The following is a 24,415-nucleotide window of genomic DNA, read 5'->3' on the forward strand; positions in this document are numbered from 1 at the left end:
CTTTAGTGGTTGTGTGGTGCTGCACCATTTTGTACCTTGCCACTGCCTCTGGTGGGAACCATCTCTGTTTCATTAGACGCATTAGAGACTACGTTTTCCATATTTTAAAACAGTGGCACCATTGTTTTAAATCTTTTTGACATCGCTATATTTAAAATTATAATTTAGGAGAAGTTACATCAGTTCCATGATTATTTAAGTGACATGAAAGCGAAGAGGCCCTGAACTAGTCCTGTAGTTTAAGTAAAAGAAAATGACTCTAGCCCCATTGTGTGACTGCTGTTCCTCCAAAAGCATATCTTTGAGGATATTTGATTAATTAATTCCAGGAAGCTTTGACTTTAATGGCCATATTTAAATTGGCTTAGGGCATCTGTAAATGATGTTTACGGTCTTCCTCGAGTACGTTTTAGTTTGTGTCACTGTTTGGCCCTTGAAGGTGTCCCTCCTAAGTGACTTCTAAGAATGAAAGGCACCACACCCCCAACTTTCTCTCCATCTCCTTAATTTTACTGTGCGACATTGCATATGCAATTAAACTCATTTTTCTAGTACAAAGTGTTTTACTATTGATTACATGTAATTTAATGTATATGCTTTATGTCCACTCTAAGATGGCCTCTGTCAAAATTACTTTAAACCCTTATTACAATAATTGTGCTGCTGCAGATGAAGTACTTAGCGGCTCGCTGTTCTCTCGGCTATTAGTTGTCTTTTTTTATACATATATAATGTATTGCAATCATGTCAATGCCACAAGGCAGTGGAAGCAGCCGAGGGCCTACTTGCCATCCTTTTTTATGTTATGTGCATTTGTAGAGCACACTATCACCCAGAGGATATTCTGGAGCTGAGCAGGTGTGAGTCTAGCCACGCCTCGAGAACCCAGGTCTTCAGTTTCTTGAGGAACTCAAGAAGAGAGGAGGAAGCTCTGATGCGAAGCAGGACTGATGTTGTAGAAGGCCCGACCTTCAGATCTAGTTCTGTGTATGCGTGAGCTGTGTAAGAGTAGGAGTCTGACTGAGCGGAGGAGTCTGGAAGGTTTATGAAAGGAGATACAGCGATTGAAGTAGGCAGGGCTAGTGCTACGTAGTTCTTTGAAGGTGAGGGCGAGCCTGTGCACTCTTGTGTATAGGGAGCCAGTGGAGCTCCTTGTTGTGCAGCATGATGTGCGTGGGAGGTTAAGGGTGATTCTGGCTACTGAGTTCTGGATGGTTTTTAGTCTTCAAATGAGTTTTTCGTTGCTTCTTGCATGAAGGGAGTTCGTGTAGTCAGGCTTGCTGGTGACAAGGGCCTGTGTGACAGTTTTGCTGGTGTTGCTTGGGAGCCATTTGAAGATTTTCTTCAACCTATTCAAGGTGTGGTAGTGGGAGTGTGGTAGTGGGAGGCTGTGACGGCATTGATTTGCATGGTCATGCCCTATTTCCTGCTGTTGATAATCGAGAGGTTCTTGGTATGGGTGCTTGGTTGGCTATGTATGTCTTAGTTCGAATGGCCACCAGGAGTCCCTTGGCGAGGTGTTTTTCCGAAGATCACGACTTCAGTCTTGTCGGTGTTGAGTTTCCGACAGTTAGTTTTCATCTTGTTGGTGATTCCATTCATGCAGGCAGTGAACTTGGTCCGAGACTTGGGAGTCTTTTACAAGAAAGAGAGAGTATGAGTTGAGTGCCATCGATGTAGGAGGGGACATTAATGCTGCGTCAGCAGAGAATGCTGGTGAAGTGGATCATATAAGCGTTGAACATGGTTGAGCGGAGAGACCAGCCTCCTTATACAGGTCACATTGTGCCGTAGAGGTACTATTACTTTGGCTTCCTTTCCAGTGTAAAGGTATAGCAAACAGTATGTGAACATCCTCAAAAGGGCATGGGTTGATCCACAGAGTGATGGACAACCCAATGAGCCAATGCCTGAAGGGGCACACCCAGACAAGCCAATGGCCAAAGAAATAGAAAAAAGATCGCCTTTTTCCATAATTTCTTATGCTGTTGTGTAGTGTACTTTGTGAGAGCTGTCTGTAGTGAGACCTCCATGCATCCTGAAACTTACTCTCTTCTTGTTTGATATCTGAAAAATAAGTAGCTATAGACTCGAGACTGAGATTATTAATCCAGATTAAGAATACTTGAAAAAACTTTTCCTAATGTTTATAAATATATACTTGTAAACCTAATTCATCCCTAGACACAGGGCTCCACATTAAGCCAGCAATAAAAGCTCACCAGTTGCTCCCTGTTGAATTCTAGATCAAATTCAAAGAAGTACTCATTATGCTTACTGGGATAAAAGTCTGTACTATCTCCAGGGTCTGACATTTCACCATGCTCTCGTTAATTCTTCAGAACTTTCTTGGAAATGTTTTCTATTTTCTTCCCATCTGCAATGGTTTACGTTTGCTTTGGCACTCAGTCCATTTTCGTAGGTTTGGACTGTGAGGATTTTCTAAGATCTAAAATTGGGATTTTCTTAATTTTCTTTCTTCAGATATTCCAATTCATTTTTTCATGTGAAGATCAGGCATGTATTTTTGATGGTACTTCTCTTTTTTCTTTGCTAATCGGCATTCAAATCTGTTTGATTAGTACTTAATTTATGTTTCACTTATTTCTGACAGTATTTTATTTTGTTTAAATAAATTGTTTCTGTTTCATTTTAATGTTTTCTTTTTAATTCTGCGCTGTTGTGTTTTGCTGATTGCGAGGACCGGACCGAACTGCGTAGGGACTCCAGGTCCCAGGGGGCCATAGGACACGCCACACCTGCACTACATCGTCCACAACAACAGTTACTTAACAGCTTGCCGCTCTCGCATCGCGGGAGCCGCTGCGCTGTTGTGTTTTGCCTGATTGCGAGGACCGGACCGAACTGCGGAGGGACTCCAGGTCCCAGGGGGCTCTAGCACACTCCACACCTGCCCTACATCGTCCACAACAACAGCTTGCCGCTCCCACTTTGCGGCAGCCGCTGCGCTGTTGTGTTTTGCCTGATTGTGAGGAACGGACCGAACTGCGGAGGGACTCCAGGTCCCAGGGGGCCATAGGACACGCCACACCTGCCCTACATCGTCTGTTGGCTATTAGAGAACATTGTCACCCCCGCTGCGTAAAACCCGCGCTGGGGCGTGCCGGGCGAAGACCGGGCCCGTCTGAGCACGTCAGAGACTGGAGGAGGCTGGGCTGGACCACCCCCCGAACATCGATACATTTGTAAGACCATTTATAATCTGGATTTTATATTCTTACTACTGCATTTGACATTTGCCTTGTTTTGTGAAACAGAATCAATCAATCAAAGCATTTGTATAGCGCACTACTCACCCGGAGGGTCTCAAGGCGCTTAGGGTAGGGGGGGTCCGCTACTGCTCGAACAGCCAGGTCTTGAGCTGCTTCCTGAAGGCGAGGTGGTCCTGGGTCAGGCGGAGGTGGGTCGGGAGGGAGTTCCAAGTCTTGGCGGCGAGGTAGGAGAAGGACCTTCCCCCTGTGGTGGCTCTTTGGATGCGGGGGACGGCGGCGAGGGCGTGGCCGGTCGATCAAAGCTGGCGTTTGGGAGCGTAGAAGTTGAGGTGGCTGTTGAGGTATCTTGGGCCTTGGTTGTGCAGGGCTTTGTGTGCGTGGGTGAGGAGACGGAAGGTGATTCTCTTGTTGACCGGGAGCCAGTGCAGGTCTCTCAGGTGTCCGGAGATGTGGTTGCGAGGGGGGATGTCCAGGATGAGTCGTGCTGAGGTGTTCTGGATCCGCTGGAGTCTCTTCTGGAGTTTGGCGGTGGTTCCGGCATAGAGGGAGTTGCCGTAGTCCAGTCGGCTGGTGATGAGGGCCTGGGTGACCGTCTTCCTGGTCTCGGTGGGGATCCACCGTAAGATCTTGCGTAGCATGCGTAGGATGTTGAAGCACGACGAGGAGACAGCGTTGACTTGTCTGGTCATGGAGAGGGAGGAGTCCAGGATGAAGACCAGGTTGCGTGTGTGGTCTGTTGGTTTGGGTGCGCTGCCTAGGGCGGGGGGCCACCAGGAGTCGTCCCAGGCGGAGGGTGAGGATCCCAGGATGAGGACTTCCGTCTTGTCCGAGTTCAGTTTCAGGCGGCTGTTCTTCATCCATTTGGCTACCTCTTTCATCCCTTCGTGTAGGTTGGCTTTGGCGGTGGCGGGGTCGTTGGTGAGGGAGAGGATCAGCTGGGTGTCGTCGGCGTAGGAGATGATGTTGAGGTTGTGCTGGCGTGCGATGGCTGCGAGGGGACTCATGTAAACGTTGAAGAGGGTTAGGCTGAGCGAGGAACCATGAGGAACGCCGCAGATGACTTCGGTGGCTTCTGAGCTGAACGGGGGAAGGCGGACTCTCTGTGTCCTTCCATCGAGGAAGGAGAAGATCCACTCCAGTGCCTTCCCCTGGATTCCGACGTTGCTGAGGCGCTGTACTAGGGTACGGTGGCAGACAGTGTCGAAGGCCGCGGAGAGGTCTAGGAGGATGAGGGCCGCTGTTTCTCCGTTGTCGAGCATGGCTCAGATGTCATCGGTTGCTGCGATCAGGGCGGTCTCAGTGCTATGGTTGGCCCGGAAGCCAGATTGTGAGAGGTCGAGGGATCCGTTTGTCTCGAGGAAGGCGGCCAGCTGCTTGTTGACGGTCTTCTCGATGACTTTTGCGGGGAACGGGAGCAGCGAGATGGGTCGGTAGTTCTTGAGGTCGGTGGGGTCGGCAGATGGCTTCTTTAGTAGGGCGCTGAGTTCAGCGTGCTTCCAGCTCTCCGGGAAGGTGGCGGTGTTGAAGGAGGTGTAGATGATGATGAATAGTCTGGCAACGTCATATAGTGCAGTATATAGGATTAATGGCGGCACGTGTAGGGAAAGGGAGGAAGGCAGTGACCGGTAGGAGTGTTACTGGGACATTGGACCAATTTATAACCAGGGCTACATCCGTATTAGAGCATGAAATAGCTCTGACAAAACGTTGTCTCTCATTAGAACCTATGTATACTAAACAATCATCCTTGGAAGGTTTAAGGTCATTACGCCAGAACAATCGGAAAAACAAATCCACAACTATGATATTAAAGCGGGAGACAGTAATGATGAATCTACCCGTGACAACAGAGGCTAGTTTCATTGTTTCAATGAATGATTCAGTTTCGGATAATACATCTAATGAAATTACTCCGTGGTTCCTACAAGGTCCACAGCTAAACATAATTCTAACCCTCAGTCTTTAAAACAACCTTTAGGATCAGACCTACTATTAAGAGGAAACGTGGAGGGGGTTCTCAGAAGGAAAGGTGTTCAAAGATAATACAAACGTCCAAAATAACCAAGAACACTGTAATGTCGATACCGGCTCTACCAGCCATCACACCTTCACCGACTTCTATCCCTTCGTTAAAGGTATCGTCTGTAAAGTCGGCCAATCCTCCGCTGCCCCCGTTTCAAATTACAGAGAGATTTATGGAGAAAGTTGAGCAATTGATTAAGTCCCTAATGTTACCTTTGTTAGAGAGGATAAAAATGATCAGTGAAAGATTGGGAAAACTTGAACAGGCAACTACAGTTAATTCCGATATACTGAAAAAACTTGCTGAGAGTTTACCCAATCAAAGTGTAGTGGGACATAATACAACAGGAGAACCCACAAGTACAATTGCCCCACTGCCCATTCTGACTATAACTAATACACCCTCCCTGTCATCAAATGGAATTAGTCAAGTTGATAAAACCACAGAAAACAGGATACTGATTTCTGAAGGGGTGGGACGACAAGGGGGGGGGGGGCTGGTAAAGGAATCTGGGGTTGTGGGACAGGTTAAAAAAGTTACATGTACAGCTAAGGAAACTTCAAACACCTTAAAACAAAAGAGTATTCCCCCCACGCATTGATTTACCACCAGATTCTTTTCCATATACTGTTGTGCTATCTGGGGTCCCTGAGTTGGACAATGGTAAAATAGAAACTTATCCCGAATTAAAAAAATAAGGTAACCTGTTGGCTAAATAAGAATAGACCCCTCCCATCTAATATACATGGCGAAATCCTGTACGTTCGAAGAATAAGTTGGGTGGGTCATAGATCAAAGGACCTAACTGGTGACTGCATCAATGTTATCTTTAGGGGCAGACGGGAGGTTTGTCATATTTGTGATTGGTACCACCAAAGAGGAGAGGGTGGTATACAAACTCTTGATCTAAGTTATTATTATCCTCCCTCCTTTTTTGCTCCATCAGATTTGTATCCTTTTGGGGTACAGCGAGGAGGTTCTATGGTTGTGCATAAAAATCAATTTAATATCCCTACGTCTAATCGTTTCGACACGCTTTATGGGCTTGAGGGGGTAGACTGACTTAGAACTGGGAACCCTACTGTTAAAGCGGTGTCTAACTCTTTAAATGTAATACCTTTGACTGGAGATGGCCGCAAAGGAGTAAACTGCTTACGAGTAGATCCTAGTGCAAGATCTGGGATAACTAACTTTGAAGAGACTTGAGCATTGAAGGGAAGTGGTATAGTTGTGAATATCTGAACTGGAAATACTACTAATATTAATGATAATTCTGGCTCTATTGGTCAGGCGGACATTACAGCCAATAAGGGCAAGTGGTCGATAATGTTTTGGAATGTAGAAGGCTTGAAAGCTAAAGTGGCCAATCAAATCTGGGTTAATCTTGTAAATGAGTATGATATAGTGAGTCTACAAGAAACCTGGGTTAAAGAGGCACATCATCTGTGCGGTTTTAAAACTTTATTTTCACCAGCAATAGGCTCAGTAAAGGGGGGCTGTGTACTTGTGTATCAAACCTGTTTAAATGTGAGAAAATAGAGATAGCTTTCAACATAGATATTATCACATGGTTAGGATATATATTGCTAAAGTGTTTTGTTTGAATATTGTACATTTATATAATAATGCTCTCGCGGAGGCAATGGAAGAAATGCTGAAAGCATTGTGTACAGATGTTAAATGTTTGTCAAGAGGGAAATCTAAAGAAGTTTTTGTCATTTGGGGAGGGGATTTTAATTGTTCGTTATGTAAAAGAGGAGAGCAAGGGACATGCGGTATAATGCTGAACGATGAGCCAGTTTAACGCATTTTGAACATACTGTATGTGGGGACCTTTTGAATGAAATTATATTTTCTTGTGATATGAGCTTTGCCAATAGAATTTGTCAATCTGAGGTCCCTTTTTCTCCCACCTTTAATGGCAGAGGTGTCTTCTCAACAATCGATTTTATACTGATATCGGCTAGATCTGGAGGTCAGGTTAAAAACTTTATTTCTCTAGATATCGCATTAGGCGATCATTTTCCTCTAAGTGTGGAAATTTTAAATCCACATTATGAACATGTTAGAGATAGTACACCAAGGCAGCCTATAGGTAATATTGTCTTGAATAGACAAAATGGGTACTCCCTAAAATGGACTAAAGTGGTTTCTGAGGATTTCCTTCATAATTTAATTAAGAAATGTGAATTTAGTATTGATGGTTGCCTGGACAAAAATTCAGACAATTCTGTAATTATTTAAAAATTATTGCCTCGCATATTAAAAATAGCCTGTGGGTAGAAACGAAAAACCCTAAGGAAAATACAGCGAGCTGGTTTGACACAGCTTGCACTAAGGCTTATTCCAATCTCAAGCATGCCCTAAATGCCCCAGATAAAGATCAGATCTTAATCAGCGAGTTGTGAAAGGTTTATAATAAGACGCTGAAAAAGAGAAAGGACGCTCTGAAAAAGGATGAATGGGATTCTTTGTGTGAGTCTTATTTGAATAGAGACACTGTAGCTTTCTGGAAAGCAGTTAATGCCCCTTTTTAAAATGACAAATCTAAGGCAAGGGTGGAAATAGCCATTTCTGAGACCGAATGGGTAAAGCATTATGCAGATTTATATAGTGCTTCGATTGTACCGGAGCAAATACCAATTGTGAATGTAGTGGATGAGGAGACCTCACATACTAATATGAAAATGGATCTGGGTATTACCTTGAATGAAGTGACCTTAGGTATAAAAGGTAGTTTGGGAGGAAAGGCCCCGGGCGCGATGGGGTGCCGGTTGACTTGTATAAAAATAACATAGACTTATGGGGCCCACTTCTCATGCAACTGTTTAATGCATCCTGTTTGATTGGTCTGTTACCATCATGGTTTGAGTCTAATATTGTACCCATATTTAAAAAGGGAGATAGAACAAGTTGCTCGTGCTATTGCCCAATATCATTATTAGAATCAACCATTAAGATTTTTGCTGCATGATTTTAAATAGATTACAAATATGGGCTGAGGAACACTCAATAATTGGGTATCTCCAATATAGATTTAGGAAGGGCCTCAGCACTATTGACCAGGGCCTTAATCTGCACATTGTTTTAGAAAAATACACCAAAGCCAAGGGAGGTCGCATATTTGTAACCTTTGTTGACTTAACGTCAGCTTTTGATTGCGACACCCACAGCAAGCTTTGGTTGATTTTGGAGAAACTGGTGGTGGAGGAAAACATAATCCTATTTCTCAGGGAGCTTTACACGGGGGCACTGGCCACAGTTAGATTTGTTAAGAATGGAGAGTGCACTAAGCCTTTTAGCATCGCAAGAGGAGTGCGGCAAGGATGCGTTCTTGCCCCCTTCTTATTCACAATCTACATCAATGATCTGGAAATAACATTGCTGTGGGAGTGCAGGGACATGCCTATGATAGCTAATAGATATGTCCCAGCACAATTATACGCGGACGATGCGGTCTTGCTGGACCGTACGCCCTTGGCCATGCAAAGGATGGTTACATATTTCTCTCATTTTATGACTAACCTGGATTTGAGAATTAATTGTACGAAAACGTTCTGTATGTATTGTGGCTCCGGGGCAGATAAAAAGAAAAAAGTAATGTACATTAATTCAAAACCATTGGATTTTACCCCAACATTCCCATATTTAGGTATATTGTTCGATCAATCTGGTCTATGGAATATTGCAATAAAGACAAGGAGGCTGCTGTTCTGTAAATCCATTGTGGCCCTGACAAATTTTAGCAAAAAAATGGGTAAAAAAACGACTGGGGAACTTTTATGCGTTTATAGAGCGACTTGTGTAGCAACTGCCATATATGGTGCAGGAATATGGGGATATGCAAATGTGAGATCATTGCAGGTGGCGGAAAACTGTTTTTTGAGATACCTCTTAGCAGTCCCAGACAGTGTCTCCACGTATATTTGTCACGCTGAACTTTGTCAACCGCATATAGAAGACATTAAGGTACAACCGGTTCTTCTGTGGCAGGGGGTATGGACTACTGAGGAATGCGTTTTTAACCGTTCTATTTTAAGGGATGTGATGAGCGTTGATAACGTCAGCAAGATGGGATGGTTATGTAAAGACGTTTCTCACACAAATAGGCCACCAAGATTATTATGATGATCCCTTATTGGTGTGTCATGTTCCCAGAAAAGAACTTAGAAATCTTTGTGTGATGCACTTGGGAGATCTCAGAACCAATATTGAAATGACAAAAAACAGTGGTTGCCCATCAATTAACAATGACCAATAGCAATATCCAACCATATGTTAAGTTGCACATGAGTGATTTTGAAAGGTTTCTATTAACGCGTTTTAGGCTAAATATTTTATTTCGACTTTTAAGGTTCCCCGATATGAATGACTGGTCAGGGCTACTTAGTAAATGTCCAATCAATCGGATATGCATATCCTGTTATTTTGCAAACTTTATACAATTCCAAGGAAAAGTTGGATCGTGCGCATATTGAAGAGCATGGAATTAATCAGTGTCGCCCTGCTTTTTTAGCTATCCAGAAATTAGACAATATATTAACTGTTGCATCTGTCTCTGCGTTTAAAAAAAATGTTTTTAGATCCCAAAAATCAATTCATGCATGAAATTTAACAAGCTTATTCTTATTGTACCATAATTGTTTTTATATATTTTAAATTGTGATTTACCAGTTGTACTTTTATGGTTCTTCTTTAGCATAATAACCGCATAAAGTTTCTAAAAGAAAAGAAAAAAAGTCTTCTTTTGATTCTGACATCGTTCTATCAAATTCAGATCCCAAAACGCTCACTAATCTTTTTTCTGGAAAGAGGCAGCTATCATTACTAAAATTTCTTGAAGGATTCCAGAGCTCTGTTGCGGTTTGGCCAGTTGGTCTGCATTCCTCAAGCCACTGTGACTATTTCTGCTATTGAGTGCTTCAGAGTACCACCCCATCAGTTCTGTGCCAAATCTCCTTTCACTCTATAAATGTAAAGGAACTATCTCACCAGATTGCTTACATGTATAGTGTGCTAGTAGGAGGAGGAAAAGGGCTCCTTCATCCTGCAGCGTAAAAAAGTTGTGTGTGATAGGCGATCATAGTCTCTTTCACTTTTAACTGGCATAATATGTAGATGACGCCACGCATGCCTCCGGCATTGCTTCTAAATCGGCCTTACAGGACTTTGTCCATCATGCTTTACAGACCCTATCAAAAGCCAGAAAAGAGTGAGGCATAGACCGATTGCCCTCCTTCAACCCTATTCTGACTTCTGCTTGTGCAGATTCATAGCTTTAGAGATGTACAGGCTTATGAATATGGGTGGCGCAAGTGGAAACGCTCCATGTTTCTCTTTTTTCCAGTTGTTTATTTATTTATTTATTTGTGAAATGTGATTAAGCGCGAACAATTGCCCGTAGGCGTCTCGGCGCTATGACATCTGCATAAGATTCTCCACTAGTTGTGTGTGATCTGGTAAATTACTGATTAAACAGCCAGGTTTTTAACTGTTTACGAAAGGACCAGAAAGAAGTACAGGTCCGAATTGACTGAGGCAGGGTATTCCACAGTTTCGGGGCCGACACCAGGAACCGCCGGTCTCCCCAGGATACAGTCTTGGTGCGGGGCACCACTAGGTTGTTAAGGGTGGCGGATCGCAGTACCCTGGAGGGCCCGTAAAGAATCAGTTGATCTCTGAGAAACTGGGGTCCCTGTTTATGCAGAGCCTTATATACTATACAGATGGTTTTAAACTTGACCTTGCTTCTGATAGGAAGCCAGTGAAGTTTTCTGATAGTATCTGTGGCAGACTTATATTTAGGGAGTCTGGCAAGTAGTCTCCCTGCCGCATTTTGTATTGTTTGCATTTTCTCAAGTACCCTACTCTGGGCATTAGAGAAGAGTCTGTTACAATAATGCAAAGTGGACAACACAAGGGAAGTAACCAAAGTTTTCCCGTCACTTTCAGGGAGGAAAGGGATAATTTTCCTTATTAGGCGTAATTTATGGAACGCCGAAGATGCTACTTGATTGGCATGGGCGACAAAGTTGAGCTGATCGTCAAAAACTACTCCCAGATTTCTTACCTTGGAAGTGGGTATAGACAGCGTTCCGAAAGAAGTAGGCCACCAATCTAATGACCAGCTAGGTGTGAGCTGTCCAAGAATAAGTACCTCCGTCTTTTCGGAATTAAGTTTTAGACAGTGGGATGCCATCCAATCTCCGATTGCCATCATAGATTCTTTAAAACTCTTGGCGATCTTGTGTCCATTGTTTTTAATAGACTGGACCAACTGCGTGTCGTCCGCATATGAGGTAAGGCTCATCCCATTTGCTCGAATAATGTTGGCTAGGTCAGACACATAGATATTAAAAAGTGTCGGACTCAGGGTTGAGCCTTGAGGGACCCCACATGGCAGAGACAAGTTAGCCACTGAAAAGATCCCAGAGTAACAGCCTGAGTTCTACCTGCCAATAAGGAGGTCAGTAGATTTTTGGCTGTTTGTTGGATGCCCATTTTTTCGACACGGTCGACCAAAATCAAGTGGTCGACCGTGTCGAAAGCAGCAGATAAATCGAGTAGCACCAGTACTGCTGTTCCTCCTTGGTCTCGGATGACTCTAATGTCATCCGCCGCTATAATCAAGGCGGTTTCGGTGTCGTGGTACTTGCGGAAACCAAATTGGGAATTATCCAGTAGGTGATGCTCCTCAATAAATTGTGATAGCTGTTGTTTCATCGCTTTTTCTGCTACTTTTGCCAAGAATGGAAGGCTGGCTATCGGTCGATAATTTTTTGGGTCATCCTTGTCAAGATGTGGCTTTTTTAAAAGGGGTTTAAGGAGGGTTCTTTTTAGGATGTCCGGATAGATTCCTGATCTGAACATGCTGTTGCAGATTTGCGTAATGGCTGGTAATAGAATATCCATTACCGGAGGGAGAATTTTGATAGGGCATGGATCTAAGGCTGATCCAGTTTTAATCGAAGAAATGATATCCTTTATTTGCACCTCAGTGATGTCTTTAAACTGTGTGAATAGGGTAGCAGAAGATGTGGAGGGAGTAGTTGTTACGAGGTTATTGGTATTGGTGTTAGGGGAGAATGCAGTGTAGATTTCATTAACCTTAGTAAAGAAAAAGGTTCCCAGTGCTTCACAAAAAGATTGAGAGGGGGGGGAGGATTTAGGTCTGGAGCATAACCAGCTAAATACTTAGTGGTGTCATAAAGCTGTTTTGTAGAACTTTTAGCTAGTTCAATCCGTTCGCTGAAGTACCTCTTCTTGGCCTCAGTAATCATAGCTTTATATTTAACTAGCATCTCCTTATAACGGATTTTGCTTTCTTCGTCATAAGACTTACGCCAATGCCTCTCCCTATTCCGGCAAATTTGTTTCTGATCCCTGAGCTAATCGGTAAACCAAGGAGCAGAGGGAGTCAGTCTGTTTCTTGATGTATATTTGAGGGGTACGAGCGAATTTGTGGCAAAACCCAGCCAATCCTGAAATTGTTTGGTGGCTATGTTGGGATCATTTGATAGTGTGGGCTTGTTCCCTATTGCTTCCCAGGAGCTCGCCAAATTAAAGCCAGATCCGAGCTTCCTGCAGCACCCTTTGGACCTAGGTCAGTCTGGATACTGTGCATTTGTGTGTGTACATGTGTGCTTGTGTGATTTTATGAGTACATGTATGTAGGAGAGTGATTTAGGCGGTGGGGGATAGTATGAAGGCTTTGTGGGTTTTAACGTGGACTAGAGGTATCCACAACAAACGTACTGTGGGCTTTGCATTCATAGTGATATATTGGCCATCCCATGCTTCCTAGACTATGATCTCTGACATACTATGGGCATTTTGGGTGAAATTCTACCTAGTCCAGACATCATAGGTGCCCATCCTTGACATTATCCTGTTGCCGTTTCTTGGCAACAATAAGGCTATTAAACTCACAAAAAGCACACTTCTAGTCATATGTGTATGTGTGTTAAAAGTGTTTTAGCATGTCATCCACTGGTGAGTGAGTGTTCTCATTCTTTAAGAAGATCTCTTATGGCAGCTACGCAACACACTACACACACACATACACGACTATAAGTGTACTCTGTGCTTTCTCTTTTTATTGACCAGACGTACTTTTTTGTGAGCTAACTGTTAGACAGGGAGTAGTTCATATCTGGTTGGGCCTCTCCCCCTAGATCCTTTGTGTGTGAATGTAACATTGAGATTATTCCCTGTATAACATTAGCCCATCTATGACTTAATTGAAGCATTTTTTTTAAAACATTCTGGTCACGTCCAGCATAATAATGACCTATCTTTGACATTATGTGGCCATCCATATTGGCAGTCTCTGATAGACGTGATAGTACCACAACCTTGATAACATTGTGCCCCTTCTTGGCGGGGACATGATGATCTATTGCATAACACTGACAATTCCTGAGTCATTACTGGTATTTCATTAAGATAAGTAGATATGAAAGTCAGACTATGGCTTTGTGTAAAAGTAGTACATTGATGTGAGAAAATATACAGCTCTTTATGATTCTATGGTTTTACATTGAAATATAAATCTGCCTTTCATTTAGCACACCAGGTTAGATTTATTTAATTTTAGGTCGTTGTCAGGGCTACCATGTGAAGATCGGATATGTCTGATAATATATATATTGTTTAAACTTATTTTTATTAGCATTTTATATTTTGAGCATGACAAGTTATGAAACAAGACATACAAGCAATTAATATACTGCATTTGTACAAGTCCATTATGTCATCGGTGATGTGTGAAACGGATCAGTAGGTCTTATGCAACGGTGGTACTTGGAAGGATATGTCTGATAATATGTGCTGTAAATTGTGAAGTTCTATCTCAATTTGCCCCCCCCCCCCCCCCAAATTTCCTCTGGATGATTGAGAGAGGGAGAACTTTCCCCCAACTCTTCTAGTAGAATCTTAGCTGGCTGCCCGCTTAGTCAAATTTTACTTCATGTATTTATTTACATTGCACCGCTTTCAGAGTTCACCAGACATCACTGAAATGTGTACCCTTTGATCAGGGACCTGCTCCTTGTAGTTTTTTTTTTTGTAGGTCCTAATGTCAGAGCCACTTTAGTCAACTGTTTTCTATTGCAGTGGGTTTTCATACATTTATATTTCATGTGTCTACTCCAAAAACCTCGTCATATTGCCAAACGTCTTTTTCTGACCTTATTCTGAATATTTCTAAAATGTTCCTTTGTGTGAATTTGTTTTGCTGTCCTGCTAAGCATCTGAATTTTCAGCTTTCTGTTACTCTGTTAAGGTTTACCATGTGTAATATGATATCAATGTACACAATATTACGGTTATTTCCATCCGTAATACATCCATGTTTTAAGATTGTTCTTCTGCCTGTGCCTATTTAACCACCGTTGTTTGAATCACGAAACACATTTGCTAGTAGATATAATGGTCCTAAACTTCGTTAAGATTACTTGACTCAAATGCCCAGTGGTTGAGTCATGTCAACTCAACTGTAATAGGCCTGTTTTTACACAAGTGTTTTTTTAACGATTTATCTTAAGTTAAAAAGATTGAAATGAAGAAAAGAATTGCTTTATTTAGGTGAGCATGGCAACTAGTTTTGGCTAAGCACCTTTTCATGCAGCTTAGTTTCTAAAAGGTACAAATACCTTACGTAGAGGGCTGTGTGGTTCAACCTTTGACAATCTGTGAAGTTGATAAACTGTTCTACCCTATTTTCTACAAATGATTGTCCTTTCGCTGGTGGCTACTACAAAAGAGTAGAACCTTGCTTAATATGGATACATGGTGAACGTCACCCATGCATATGGTCATTACTTAAGCTCCTTTGAGGAAAAGGAATTGGACAAGTGATAAAAAAAAATGCAGCCTAGTTCAGTTGTCCAAAGTAAATAATCTAATTTTATCAATTTTACTAAAGGGCAGTATTACCATATCAGTGTAGGTTTAGTGACTAAAACCATTTAAAACTCCTGCATTCCATAAGATTTGACCATTACCAGTATTGGGATACACACATGCTATACCCCAATGATTCCATCTTCCGTCTAGAATCCCCCACCGTCTTTGTCATCTTCAGCTATGCTTGGAAAGTAGTTTTGGTGTTCAAAGTGTGTACATATTTGTATTCCCGATTCTGTGTGGCTGCTTCATTGGTAGATATACATGGTCTGATTCAGTGTTCTTGACATACTCCTTTTTGGGGAGAAGGCGATACATGGCAGTTTCTAGAATTACTGCTGAGAAAGAAGCTTTCCAAGACTACTCGCATGCGTAGTGTTAAACATGTATAGATGGAACTATTTTGCAATACGTATGTAAAAATAATGCAAGGGCATTTGGACTGTAGAATCTTTTCTTTAATATCTCTGCGAGAAAACTGTTTCTTCTTGAAGAAGCTCCTGCCATTACACCGACACCAATCATTTTTGTGACAGCCCCACCCTGTATAGAAACTTACTCATACCATTGACTGGAAGGAACCTTCACTTGTATTCGGGGAATGAATTTGCAAGTTTAATGCTTGTGACTGCCCACAACTTTCAAATTAGTGGGCGCTAACCAACTTGAGAAAACATCCCTGTCCTGGAGTGCCAACAAATAGAGTAATATTATTCACGAGCAATTACCGGAGTATAAATTCACTTTCTGTTTGAACCAAACATGGGTTAAAACGTATAAGTAAAGGTATGTGTGAATTTCAATTTGAATGACAAAATTATAGTTATGATATTGCTGAGCAGGTTTTGCGGTGGCGACTACAATTATATTTAAAAGTGCCGAACATACTTGTACAGAATGCCAGATGTGTAATGCAAAAAATAAATATTAATCCGCCATGTACACAACACCGTTTTTTTATTTGAAATGCTCTGTCTGAAACATTTCTTTGCTTTTTTTCAGATTTAGAAATGGCAGTTGCATATTGGAATTTAGTTTTGTCGGGGAGGTTTAAATTTTTAGATCTCTGGAATACGTTTTTATTGGTAAGTAAAAATGTAATGCTACTGCCAGTGCTTGAAATCTGTAGGGGTGAGGACTCGGGCAAGTGTATTATGGAATGCAAATTGTACTAAGGATTTAAATCACCAGGCAGATGTGGAGACTTGCCGTTTAGTTTGTTGGTTTTTTCGTTTTCACCTGCCTTGTTTCACCTCATTGTGGTAAGTTTGAGAGCAAAAATAATTTGAGAGCGTTGTCTGCCACTTTTCTGTTCTGGTTAGGGAAATTGAGGATATAAATATGTCAGTGTTTCTGACATACTGTACATATCATGAATTGTTGATGTAATGGTTTCTTTTGTAATTGATGTTTTATTTTGAAATTGGCTTGGATTATCGTCCCACTGATTAGTAAAGCAAGAATGGTCTTGTCATATCTGATGTGTAACCCGAGAAAACATATCACTGACCAGTGAGTCAAGGCACTGGCAGTCTATTTCAGTGTAACATGTATTTAAAAGATCAATGTTGATGTTGTTTAGTTTTAAACTGCCCACACCAGCCTAAACCAGTTTTTATGTCTTGCTAGAGCCAGCGCGCATGCGCTGGTCTGCGAGACATTAAGTAACTGGCTTTTAAAAGTGCTACCAAAGGCAGCCACCAGCTTACTGTTACGCACGATCTCTTTTACGCGTGTGTGATCACAACTCCAGTTCGCACCCACACTCGCTTTCACTTTTTTGTGCTGTTGCAGCGCGCGCATCAGTAGACCAATGCTTGTTTTTATTTTGAGGCTTATTCTAATGGAAAGTGTATATAAATGTAGAGCGCTAACATGCATGCTTCGCCTATACTTACTTATTTAGAATAATACTTGAATAATGCCCTTTTTGTTGCATTAGAACAATTACTCAGCGTATCTAGGATTCCAGTGGACAGTACATCGGAACTTCCCAGTTGGATAAGGCCGCATTAGCACGCAACACTCACATCAGCTTCTAGTACATCAATGGCTTTGCCCTCTTTCCATGTTCATTGTGTGAGTTTTGGCGGGTGCTTTGGTTGTGTGCACTCGCGCCGGCATGAGCTGTGCGCGCGCGCAGTAAGGGCCGTGACAGCAGCACTTACCCAGCCATGGATCATTATGATCTGTACGGAGTGGAGGACGATGACTCCGAGAGCCAGTTCGCTTAGGAGCTGGAGGCTCTGGCAGAGCTAGAGGGTGAGCAGAGGAGGGTAGCTTGCTGGAAGTATGGTAACTTCGCTGTGTTGCCATCAAAGTGGCATACAGTGACATAAGCAGCCCGATGCATCAGAGTAGGCAGAATGACAACACATTATTGATCTATTGCCCTTACTGCTGCAAAGTGGCCTCAGGTCATTATGCCACTTTCTACTACCATTACCTTAGCATAGTGTTGAATGACATCGCTATATTACATGAAGTCTTTGCATGGTACGGCACACTCTCGATTCTATTGTAAACAACATGAACATGTCTAAGATGCCTGGGTCTGACACTGCTAGCGCACAAAAAAGAACATAAACACAAATATATAATCTTATAGCAGGTGGACATAAACACATGCCGTGCTAACATTCTTATTCTGACTTTGTATTCTAAGTACCTTAAAAATGAAGCATATCCATATATAGGTTATATGTGCTGCATTTGTTATTTATATGCTTTTAAAAAAAATTGTAATCAAATCCTACATCCATAATTTAGATGTTATTCTACTATGTTGATGTATTGTTTTCTATGTTGAGGTCACTGTACCATATGGGATGTCACCATGTCCTTTCTAATGCATGACTACATCATTGTTTCGTATGAAGAGAATTCAATGTCCTTAGCTCTGTGCTGATGTCATCATGTATTATGGTAATGCCAGCCCGAAGCTGCTGTTCTTGGAAAGACTATGCTCATAGAGTAAGGCCTTGTACAGACAAGATTTTGTGAGCCAAGGTTTGCAGATGTAGTGCCATATTAAGGACCGCTTCCAACAAGGATTTGCTGTATTTTTTCATTTGGTAGATGTCTACTATTTTAAAGCACTTGTTTGACTTCGACTCTTCCTCAGACAAAATACTTGATTTCTATGTTGTTGCCTGGAGCCCTATGCTTACCATCTCATTATATACAAACACCGCCATGTCTCCTCCGAGTCGTCGTGGCACCAACATTCTGTCGGGTCTGTAACGTGGCCTTCGTTTTTGGTGATGGGATCACTGGCATCCAGGTTTTCCTTGTAGGCCAGTTCCTTGATGAATTATCTAATTTTGATGAAAGTGTTATCTTTCCTAGGTATGGCTTGATTGCGTAGCTATCGTGTGACCTTATGTGATAAAAGAACATGAACTTTCAGAAGTACTACTGAAAAGCACTTGGGCTCCACCCACATGTTGGTTACCTTGGTATCATTTGATTGAGAAGAAGTTGTATGTTTCCAGTCAAAAAGAGTGCTTGTATTGCACTTTTTGCCTTGTGGGAAAGTTTATGCTCCGGACTGCAGTATGGAGGACATAACATTATGGTGGCAAGCAAATTATGAAGGCTGTAGACCTGATCTGTTTATTATGAAAAGTTATAATAAAGAAAAGCATATGTTAAAGTCAACATCCATTTCGGAGTGTATTGTTATTATTCTGTATTAAAGTTTTCCGAAAGATATATTTTGTTACATGGAATCTCACAGATCACCATATCAGGTTAGAATTTTGGGCTTGGTTATACCCTCTGACAAAGTGTTGGGTTAAATGATTTGCACTGTGACATTCGTTGTTTTGGCCCTCTTAGGAGAGATAGTATTTTCCTTTGTCTGCAGTAATTTTGTATAATTTGTAATTTTATAAATTTATGTCTCATGAATAGATACCTTGTGGGAAAGCCTATGCTCAATACTGTAGGCCAGAATTGATTTTGGTGACAAACCAATGATAAAGGCTACAAGCTTGAATGGTTCACTGGGAAGAGTAATGTTCGATACTATTGGTCTGATCTATCCATTATGAAAAGTTATGGCAAAGGCAGGACGCGGAACTATTGTATTAAGCCAATTGACTTTTAATGACTGGTTTTATCAGTGTGCTACAGGCTGTCAACAGGTATTTTGTAAACTCTAAACAAAGGAGAGAAGAAGGATTAATGGTTTGCCACTCGTCCTCCTTAGATATTCCAGGAAACCTACAGAAATATAGGAAACCTAAACATTTGCCTGAAATTCACACAACTTTCATCCCCCTGACCTGGCACTCAACCTTCACCTCCGTGGCACTAGCCCTTCACCCCCCCCCGGCCTAGCAGCTACCCTTCACCCCTGGCACTCATACTTCCCCCTTCTTGGCGTTCACCCTTGACCCTCCTGACTCGTGCGTCTCATCTCCCTGGCACTCACCCTTCACCTCTCTGGCACTCACCCTTCACCTGTCTGGCACTCACCCTTCACCCCCATGGCTTCACAGTCACCCTTGTCGCTCCTGGCATTCACTCCTCACCTCCCTGCCACTCACCCTTGACCCTCCTGGCACTAGCCCAGTTTCCCCCAAGAACAAAAAATAACAAGCATTGGCATAGACAATAGGTTTCGCCTTTGGAACCTTATAAGTGTTTAGCCACGCAACTGTTGATGTTGTTGCCCCAAGGATATTGTGCTGCATAACTAAATACTTAGAAGGTCCCAAAAGCGAGACCTATTGGCTATGCCAAAGCTTGTTATTTAATTATATTTATTTAGTGGAATATTTTTCTTGAATATTTTGGGGGAATTGGTACATTTTAGACTTGGACTTGGAAAAAAAGTTAAATAATGCACCTTATACAAATATACTTGTATATGAATTGCTTTTTATATACCATAGACGTGTACATCATGACTCGCCTCAACTTACAAATTAAAACCGTATTAATGCAGAAGTTAATGCGAATCGAAAATATTCCACATTAATCAAACATTCTACTCTCTCACTGTAAAACGTTAGTGGTTTTGCCATGTATCTGTGCTAGAAAAAATCCTTTCTCTAATAGAAATAATCCTGAAAACGTCTTACCGATCACTCGAGTATTTGTGCTACTTTTTCCAGGGAACCGAGCAGAGTTAAACCGCATTTGTTGGGTTGTTCTTTTTCGCCCTAATTGTGGACAGTCTTGCAATGGTGGCTGTCTGCTTTTATTCACTTTAATAATCTATCTTCTACCAGTAAAGTGGTCTCGTTTGTTGGCATATCTCACTTCCATCAATGCACCCTGGTGGGCTTCAATGAATGGCTAGGCAGTTCGTTCAATACAGCTTTTTCATCGATCTATATTTTGTGGTGAAATTCTGTTTGATTTGTGTCAGATCTAGGCCTGGGCAGTAAATTCCGTTCTGCTCGCGGAATTTACGGACTTTGGGTAATTTCGCGTTCGGCGGAGAACGCGGAATTGCCAAAAAATTCCACTATCCTCGGCTTCGCGGAATTTTTTGCTTGTTCGCGCTTTCAAAATGCGTGTTCGCAAGATATTTCTCCTCGATTACACAAACAGCGTTCGTGAACAGGAAAAAAGCATTGCCAACGGGCGGAACAAGCAATTCCGCGCGTTAGCGGAACTTTTGCGTGCTCGCCGAGATTTTTACAGTTTTACAGAGCTTTGCCTAAGGTTCCTAAACAAGTACATAAAAACATAAAAGTTCAAGATGACGCCCCTAGAAGAGGTCATCCCTCAAATAAGGGACAGGGACTTCATGGCCACCAGAGACCTCAAAGATGCCTACCTGCACATCCCAATGAACAGGCAGCACAAACCTCTACTAAGATTTACCATCAACAAAGAACACTACCAGTTCACAGCCCTAGCCTTCGGACTAAAATCCGCGCCAAGGGTCTTCACCAAGTGCCTCGCAGCAGTGGCAGCGCACCTAAGGAGGGAAGGGATCCACGTATACCCTTACCTGGATGACTGGCTAATAAAGGCAAGTTCACACAGGACATGCAAAGAACACGCACGACGCGTGACAAGTACACTGATGGACCTGGGATTCTCCAATCACTGGGGAAAATCCTCAATGGAACCAGAACAAGTGAAGATCTTCCTAGGAGCACAGATCAACACCATACAGAGCAAGGTGTTCCCCAACAACAAGACAACACTGCACCTCTACCAGAAGGGGCGAGCTCTGACAGTGAGGACAGCGAGCAAGATCATGGGCATGATGGCCTCCTGCATACATCTGGTCTCAAATGTACTGCTCCACATGAGACAATTCCAGGAATGGCTGCAAGAACAATGGTCACAAGCTACAGGAAGTTGGGAAGATCTAGTGGTTATAACGCACGCAGTGCAGGAGGAGATATTGTGGTGGAACAAGGAGAACATAACAGAGGGAAGCCTTTAACACCACCAACCCCAACGGTGACCATCACCACAGACGCATCCCAGAAGGGATGGGGAGCACACATGAGCAAGCACAGGGTGAGGGGTCTGTGGACTGCAGCGGATGCGGTCAAACACATCAACTACCTGGAACTAAAGACCGTGTTCCTCACCCTGAAGGCCTTCCAGAAAAGACTGTACAACTAGAGAGTGTTGATCCAGGCAGACAACACAATAACTATGTTCTACATCAACAAGCAGGGAGGAACACAATCAGCCCCGCTATCGAACCTAGCACAGGAGATATGGAGATGGGCCATCCCACTCAAAATAGACCTGCTAGCCATACACCTACCAGGGAAGGACAATGTGGAAGCAGACTGGCTCAGCAGACAGACATCGGCATCCCACGAGTGGGAGCTCAATACACAGAAAACGCAAAGGCTATTCAGAAGGTGGGCAACACCGACAATAGACTTATTTGCAACCCACCAGAATGCAATATGCCGAAATTTTGCATCCAGGCAACCAGGGGAAGGATCCCTGGGGAATGCCCCATGGATAAGCTGGTCAAAAACATTTGCTTACGCTTTTCCCCCCGATACCACTGATACCCAGGTTAATCAACAAGGGCAGAACCAGCAACATGACACTGATACTGGTGGCACCACAGTGGGCCAGGCAGACCTGGTACTCCCAGATAATGGAAATGGCACAGGGTGCACCCCACAAGTTCGGAAAGACTTACTCTCCATGCAAAACGGAGAGGTACTACACCCAGAGCCAGAGAGCCTCAGCCTAGCAGCATGGCTCCTGAAGACCTAGAGTTTGCACACCTAATGTTACCTGAGAGCACACTGCGGGTGCTATGAGAAACAAGGAGACCTAGCACACGAAGGTGCTATGTGGTAAAATGGAAGAGGTTCACACAATGGTGCATCAAGAAGAAGCTACACAAGAAGATGACAAGGGAATCAACGGTGCTAAGATATCTCACGCACCTGCTGAAAGCAAAACGAAGTATATCCTCGCTAAGAGTACACCTAGCAGCGATAGTAGCCTACACAAGAGGATGTGAAGTGATGTGAAAGGCATTTATAAAGCGCAACGTACACTATACAGTTTCTTGGCACTAGAACATAAGGACAAAAGGCAGCTGCCTGGACAGTGCAGGGAGTGCAAAGTCGTAACAGGAACAAAAGAAAAATAAGATGGACCGGGGGGGGGGGGGAGCAGGTTAATTACAGGCAATGCGAAACAGGTGGGTCTTAAGGAGGGATCTGAAGTGGGTATAAGGCGAAGCCAGCCTTATGTCCAAAGGGAGGGCATTCCAGAAAGATGGAGCGAGGAATGAAAATCTTAAGCCTCCTAGGGACTTTGAGTAGAGCTGAGTGAGCCGAGCGAAGATTACGAGAGGGGACGTAGGGGAGAATGAGGGAGGAGATGAAAGTAGGACCATGGCCGGCCAGAGCTTTAAAGACAAGGCATCCCAACTTGAATTTGCAGCGTTCAGAAACAGGGAGCCAATGCAGGGATTTTAGCAGAGGGCGGACATGGTTGTGCCTCGGTTGATGGAAGATGAGGCGTGCCGCCTGGTTCTTCACAAGCTGCAAACGTTTGAGTTGGTAATCAGGGATGCCTGTGTACAAGGAGTTGGCGTAGTCAATTCTGGAGATGACTCGCCAAGAGGGCCAGAGTAAGAGCTTCGGTGGTGAGAAAGCGTGCGATTTTCCGGATTTTTCGCAGTTGGAAGAAGCAGGAAGAGACAGTGGCATTAATCTGGAGTTTCATCGAAAGATCCTTGCTGATGATACCTCCCAGACTTTTGGCAGAGTCAACTGGACGGGGAGGGAGGCCCAAGCTGGCGGGCCAGAAGTTGGAGTTTCAAGGATTGGAAGGCCCTCCGACAAGAACCAGTTCGGTCTTGTCGTGGTTGAGCTTCAGATGATTTGCCCCCATCCAGTTGCTGATGTGACAGAGGGTGGCTTGGAAATCTGAGACTGACTGGTCCGAGGAGTTGATGTTGAAGACTAGCTGGATGTCATCCGCGTAATTGAACGCGGTGACATTCCTGTCTCAGAGAGATCTGAGAAGGGGGGTAAGGTATAAGGTAAAAAGGAGCGGGGACAAAGAAGAGCCCTGCGGCACGCCGCAGGTCAACCCCACCTTGTCCGCGGAGAACTGGGAAAGTCGGACCGCTTGTTGGGAGCTGGTGAGAAACGAGCGACCCAATCCAGGGCAGTGCCCCCGATCCCAGCTTGTCTGACACGGTCGACCAGGATGGCATGGTCGACCGTGTCAAAGGCGGCCGACAGATTCAGGAGCACTAGGGTCTGACTGATGTTCGAGTCGGCCCCCCTGCGTAGTTCTTCCATGACAGAGAGTATGACCATCTCTGTAGAGTGAGCGGGTCTAAACCCGGCCTGCTGAGAGTCGAGAAAATAACTCTGCTCAACAAACGAGCTCAAGATGTTGGTAACGTGGGACTCGAGCACCTTGCTGAGGTAGGGGAGGAGGGAGATGGGACGGAAGTTGCTCATGATCGTGGGATCGGCTGTAGGTTTCTTTAAGATGGGTACTACCTCGGCTGCCTTAAAAGTACTGGGGACTAGGCCAAGAGTGAGGGAATTGTTCAGGAGTGCCAGGGGGGGAGCTGGGCAGGCAGTGAAGGCCTCGCGTAGAATCTTGGGGGGACAGCAATCAGTTGGAGACCCTGAGGTGACTTTGCTTAGGAGAGCGGAGAGGTCCGCCTCAAGGATGAGGGGAATCTGAGTGAGAGAGTGGGGGTTAGGAGGGTCAGCATGGGGGTTAGCGAGGGACCCAGAAGAGTCAGATGAGGGCGGTACCGAGATGCTGTTTT

General features: G+C 43.5%; 1 protein-coding gene across 6 annotated transcripts in view; it reads left to right on the forward strand.

The window, feature by feature from the left end:
- The window catches only part of DCUN1D2 (defective in cullin neddylation 1 domain containing 2), a 230,305-nt gene that overhangs the window by 137,775 nt on the left and 68,115 nt on the right, over nt 1-24,415 (forward strand). For all 6 annotated transcript variants that reach the window (XM_086934703.1, XM_086934698.1, XM_086934697.1 and 3 more), the window contains one exon: nt 16,165-16,247. In XM_086934703.1, coding sequence (XP_086790829.1) covers nt 16,165-16,247 — 83 coding nt within the window. The remainder of the gene's footprint in view (nt 1-16,164; nt 16,248-24,415) is intronic.

The sequence above is a fragment of the Lissotriton vulgaris genome, chromosome 8 (assembly GCF_964263255.1).
Source record: "Lissotriton vulgaris chromosome 8, aLisVul1.2, whole genome shotgun sequence".
Taxonomy (NCBI): domain Eukaryota; kingdom Metazoa; phylum Chordata; class Amphibia; order Caudata; family Salamandridae; genus Lissotriton; species Lissotriton vulgaris.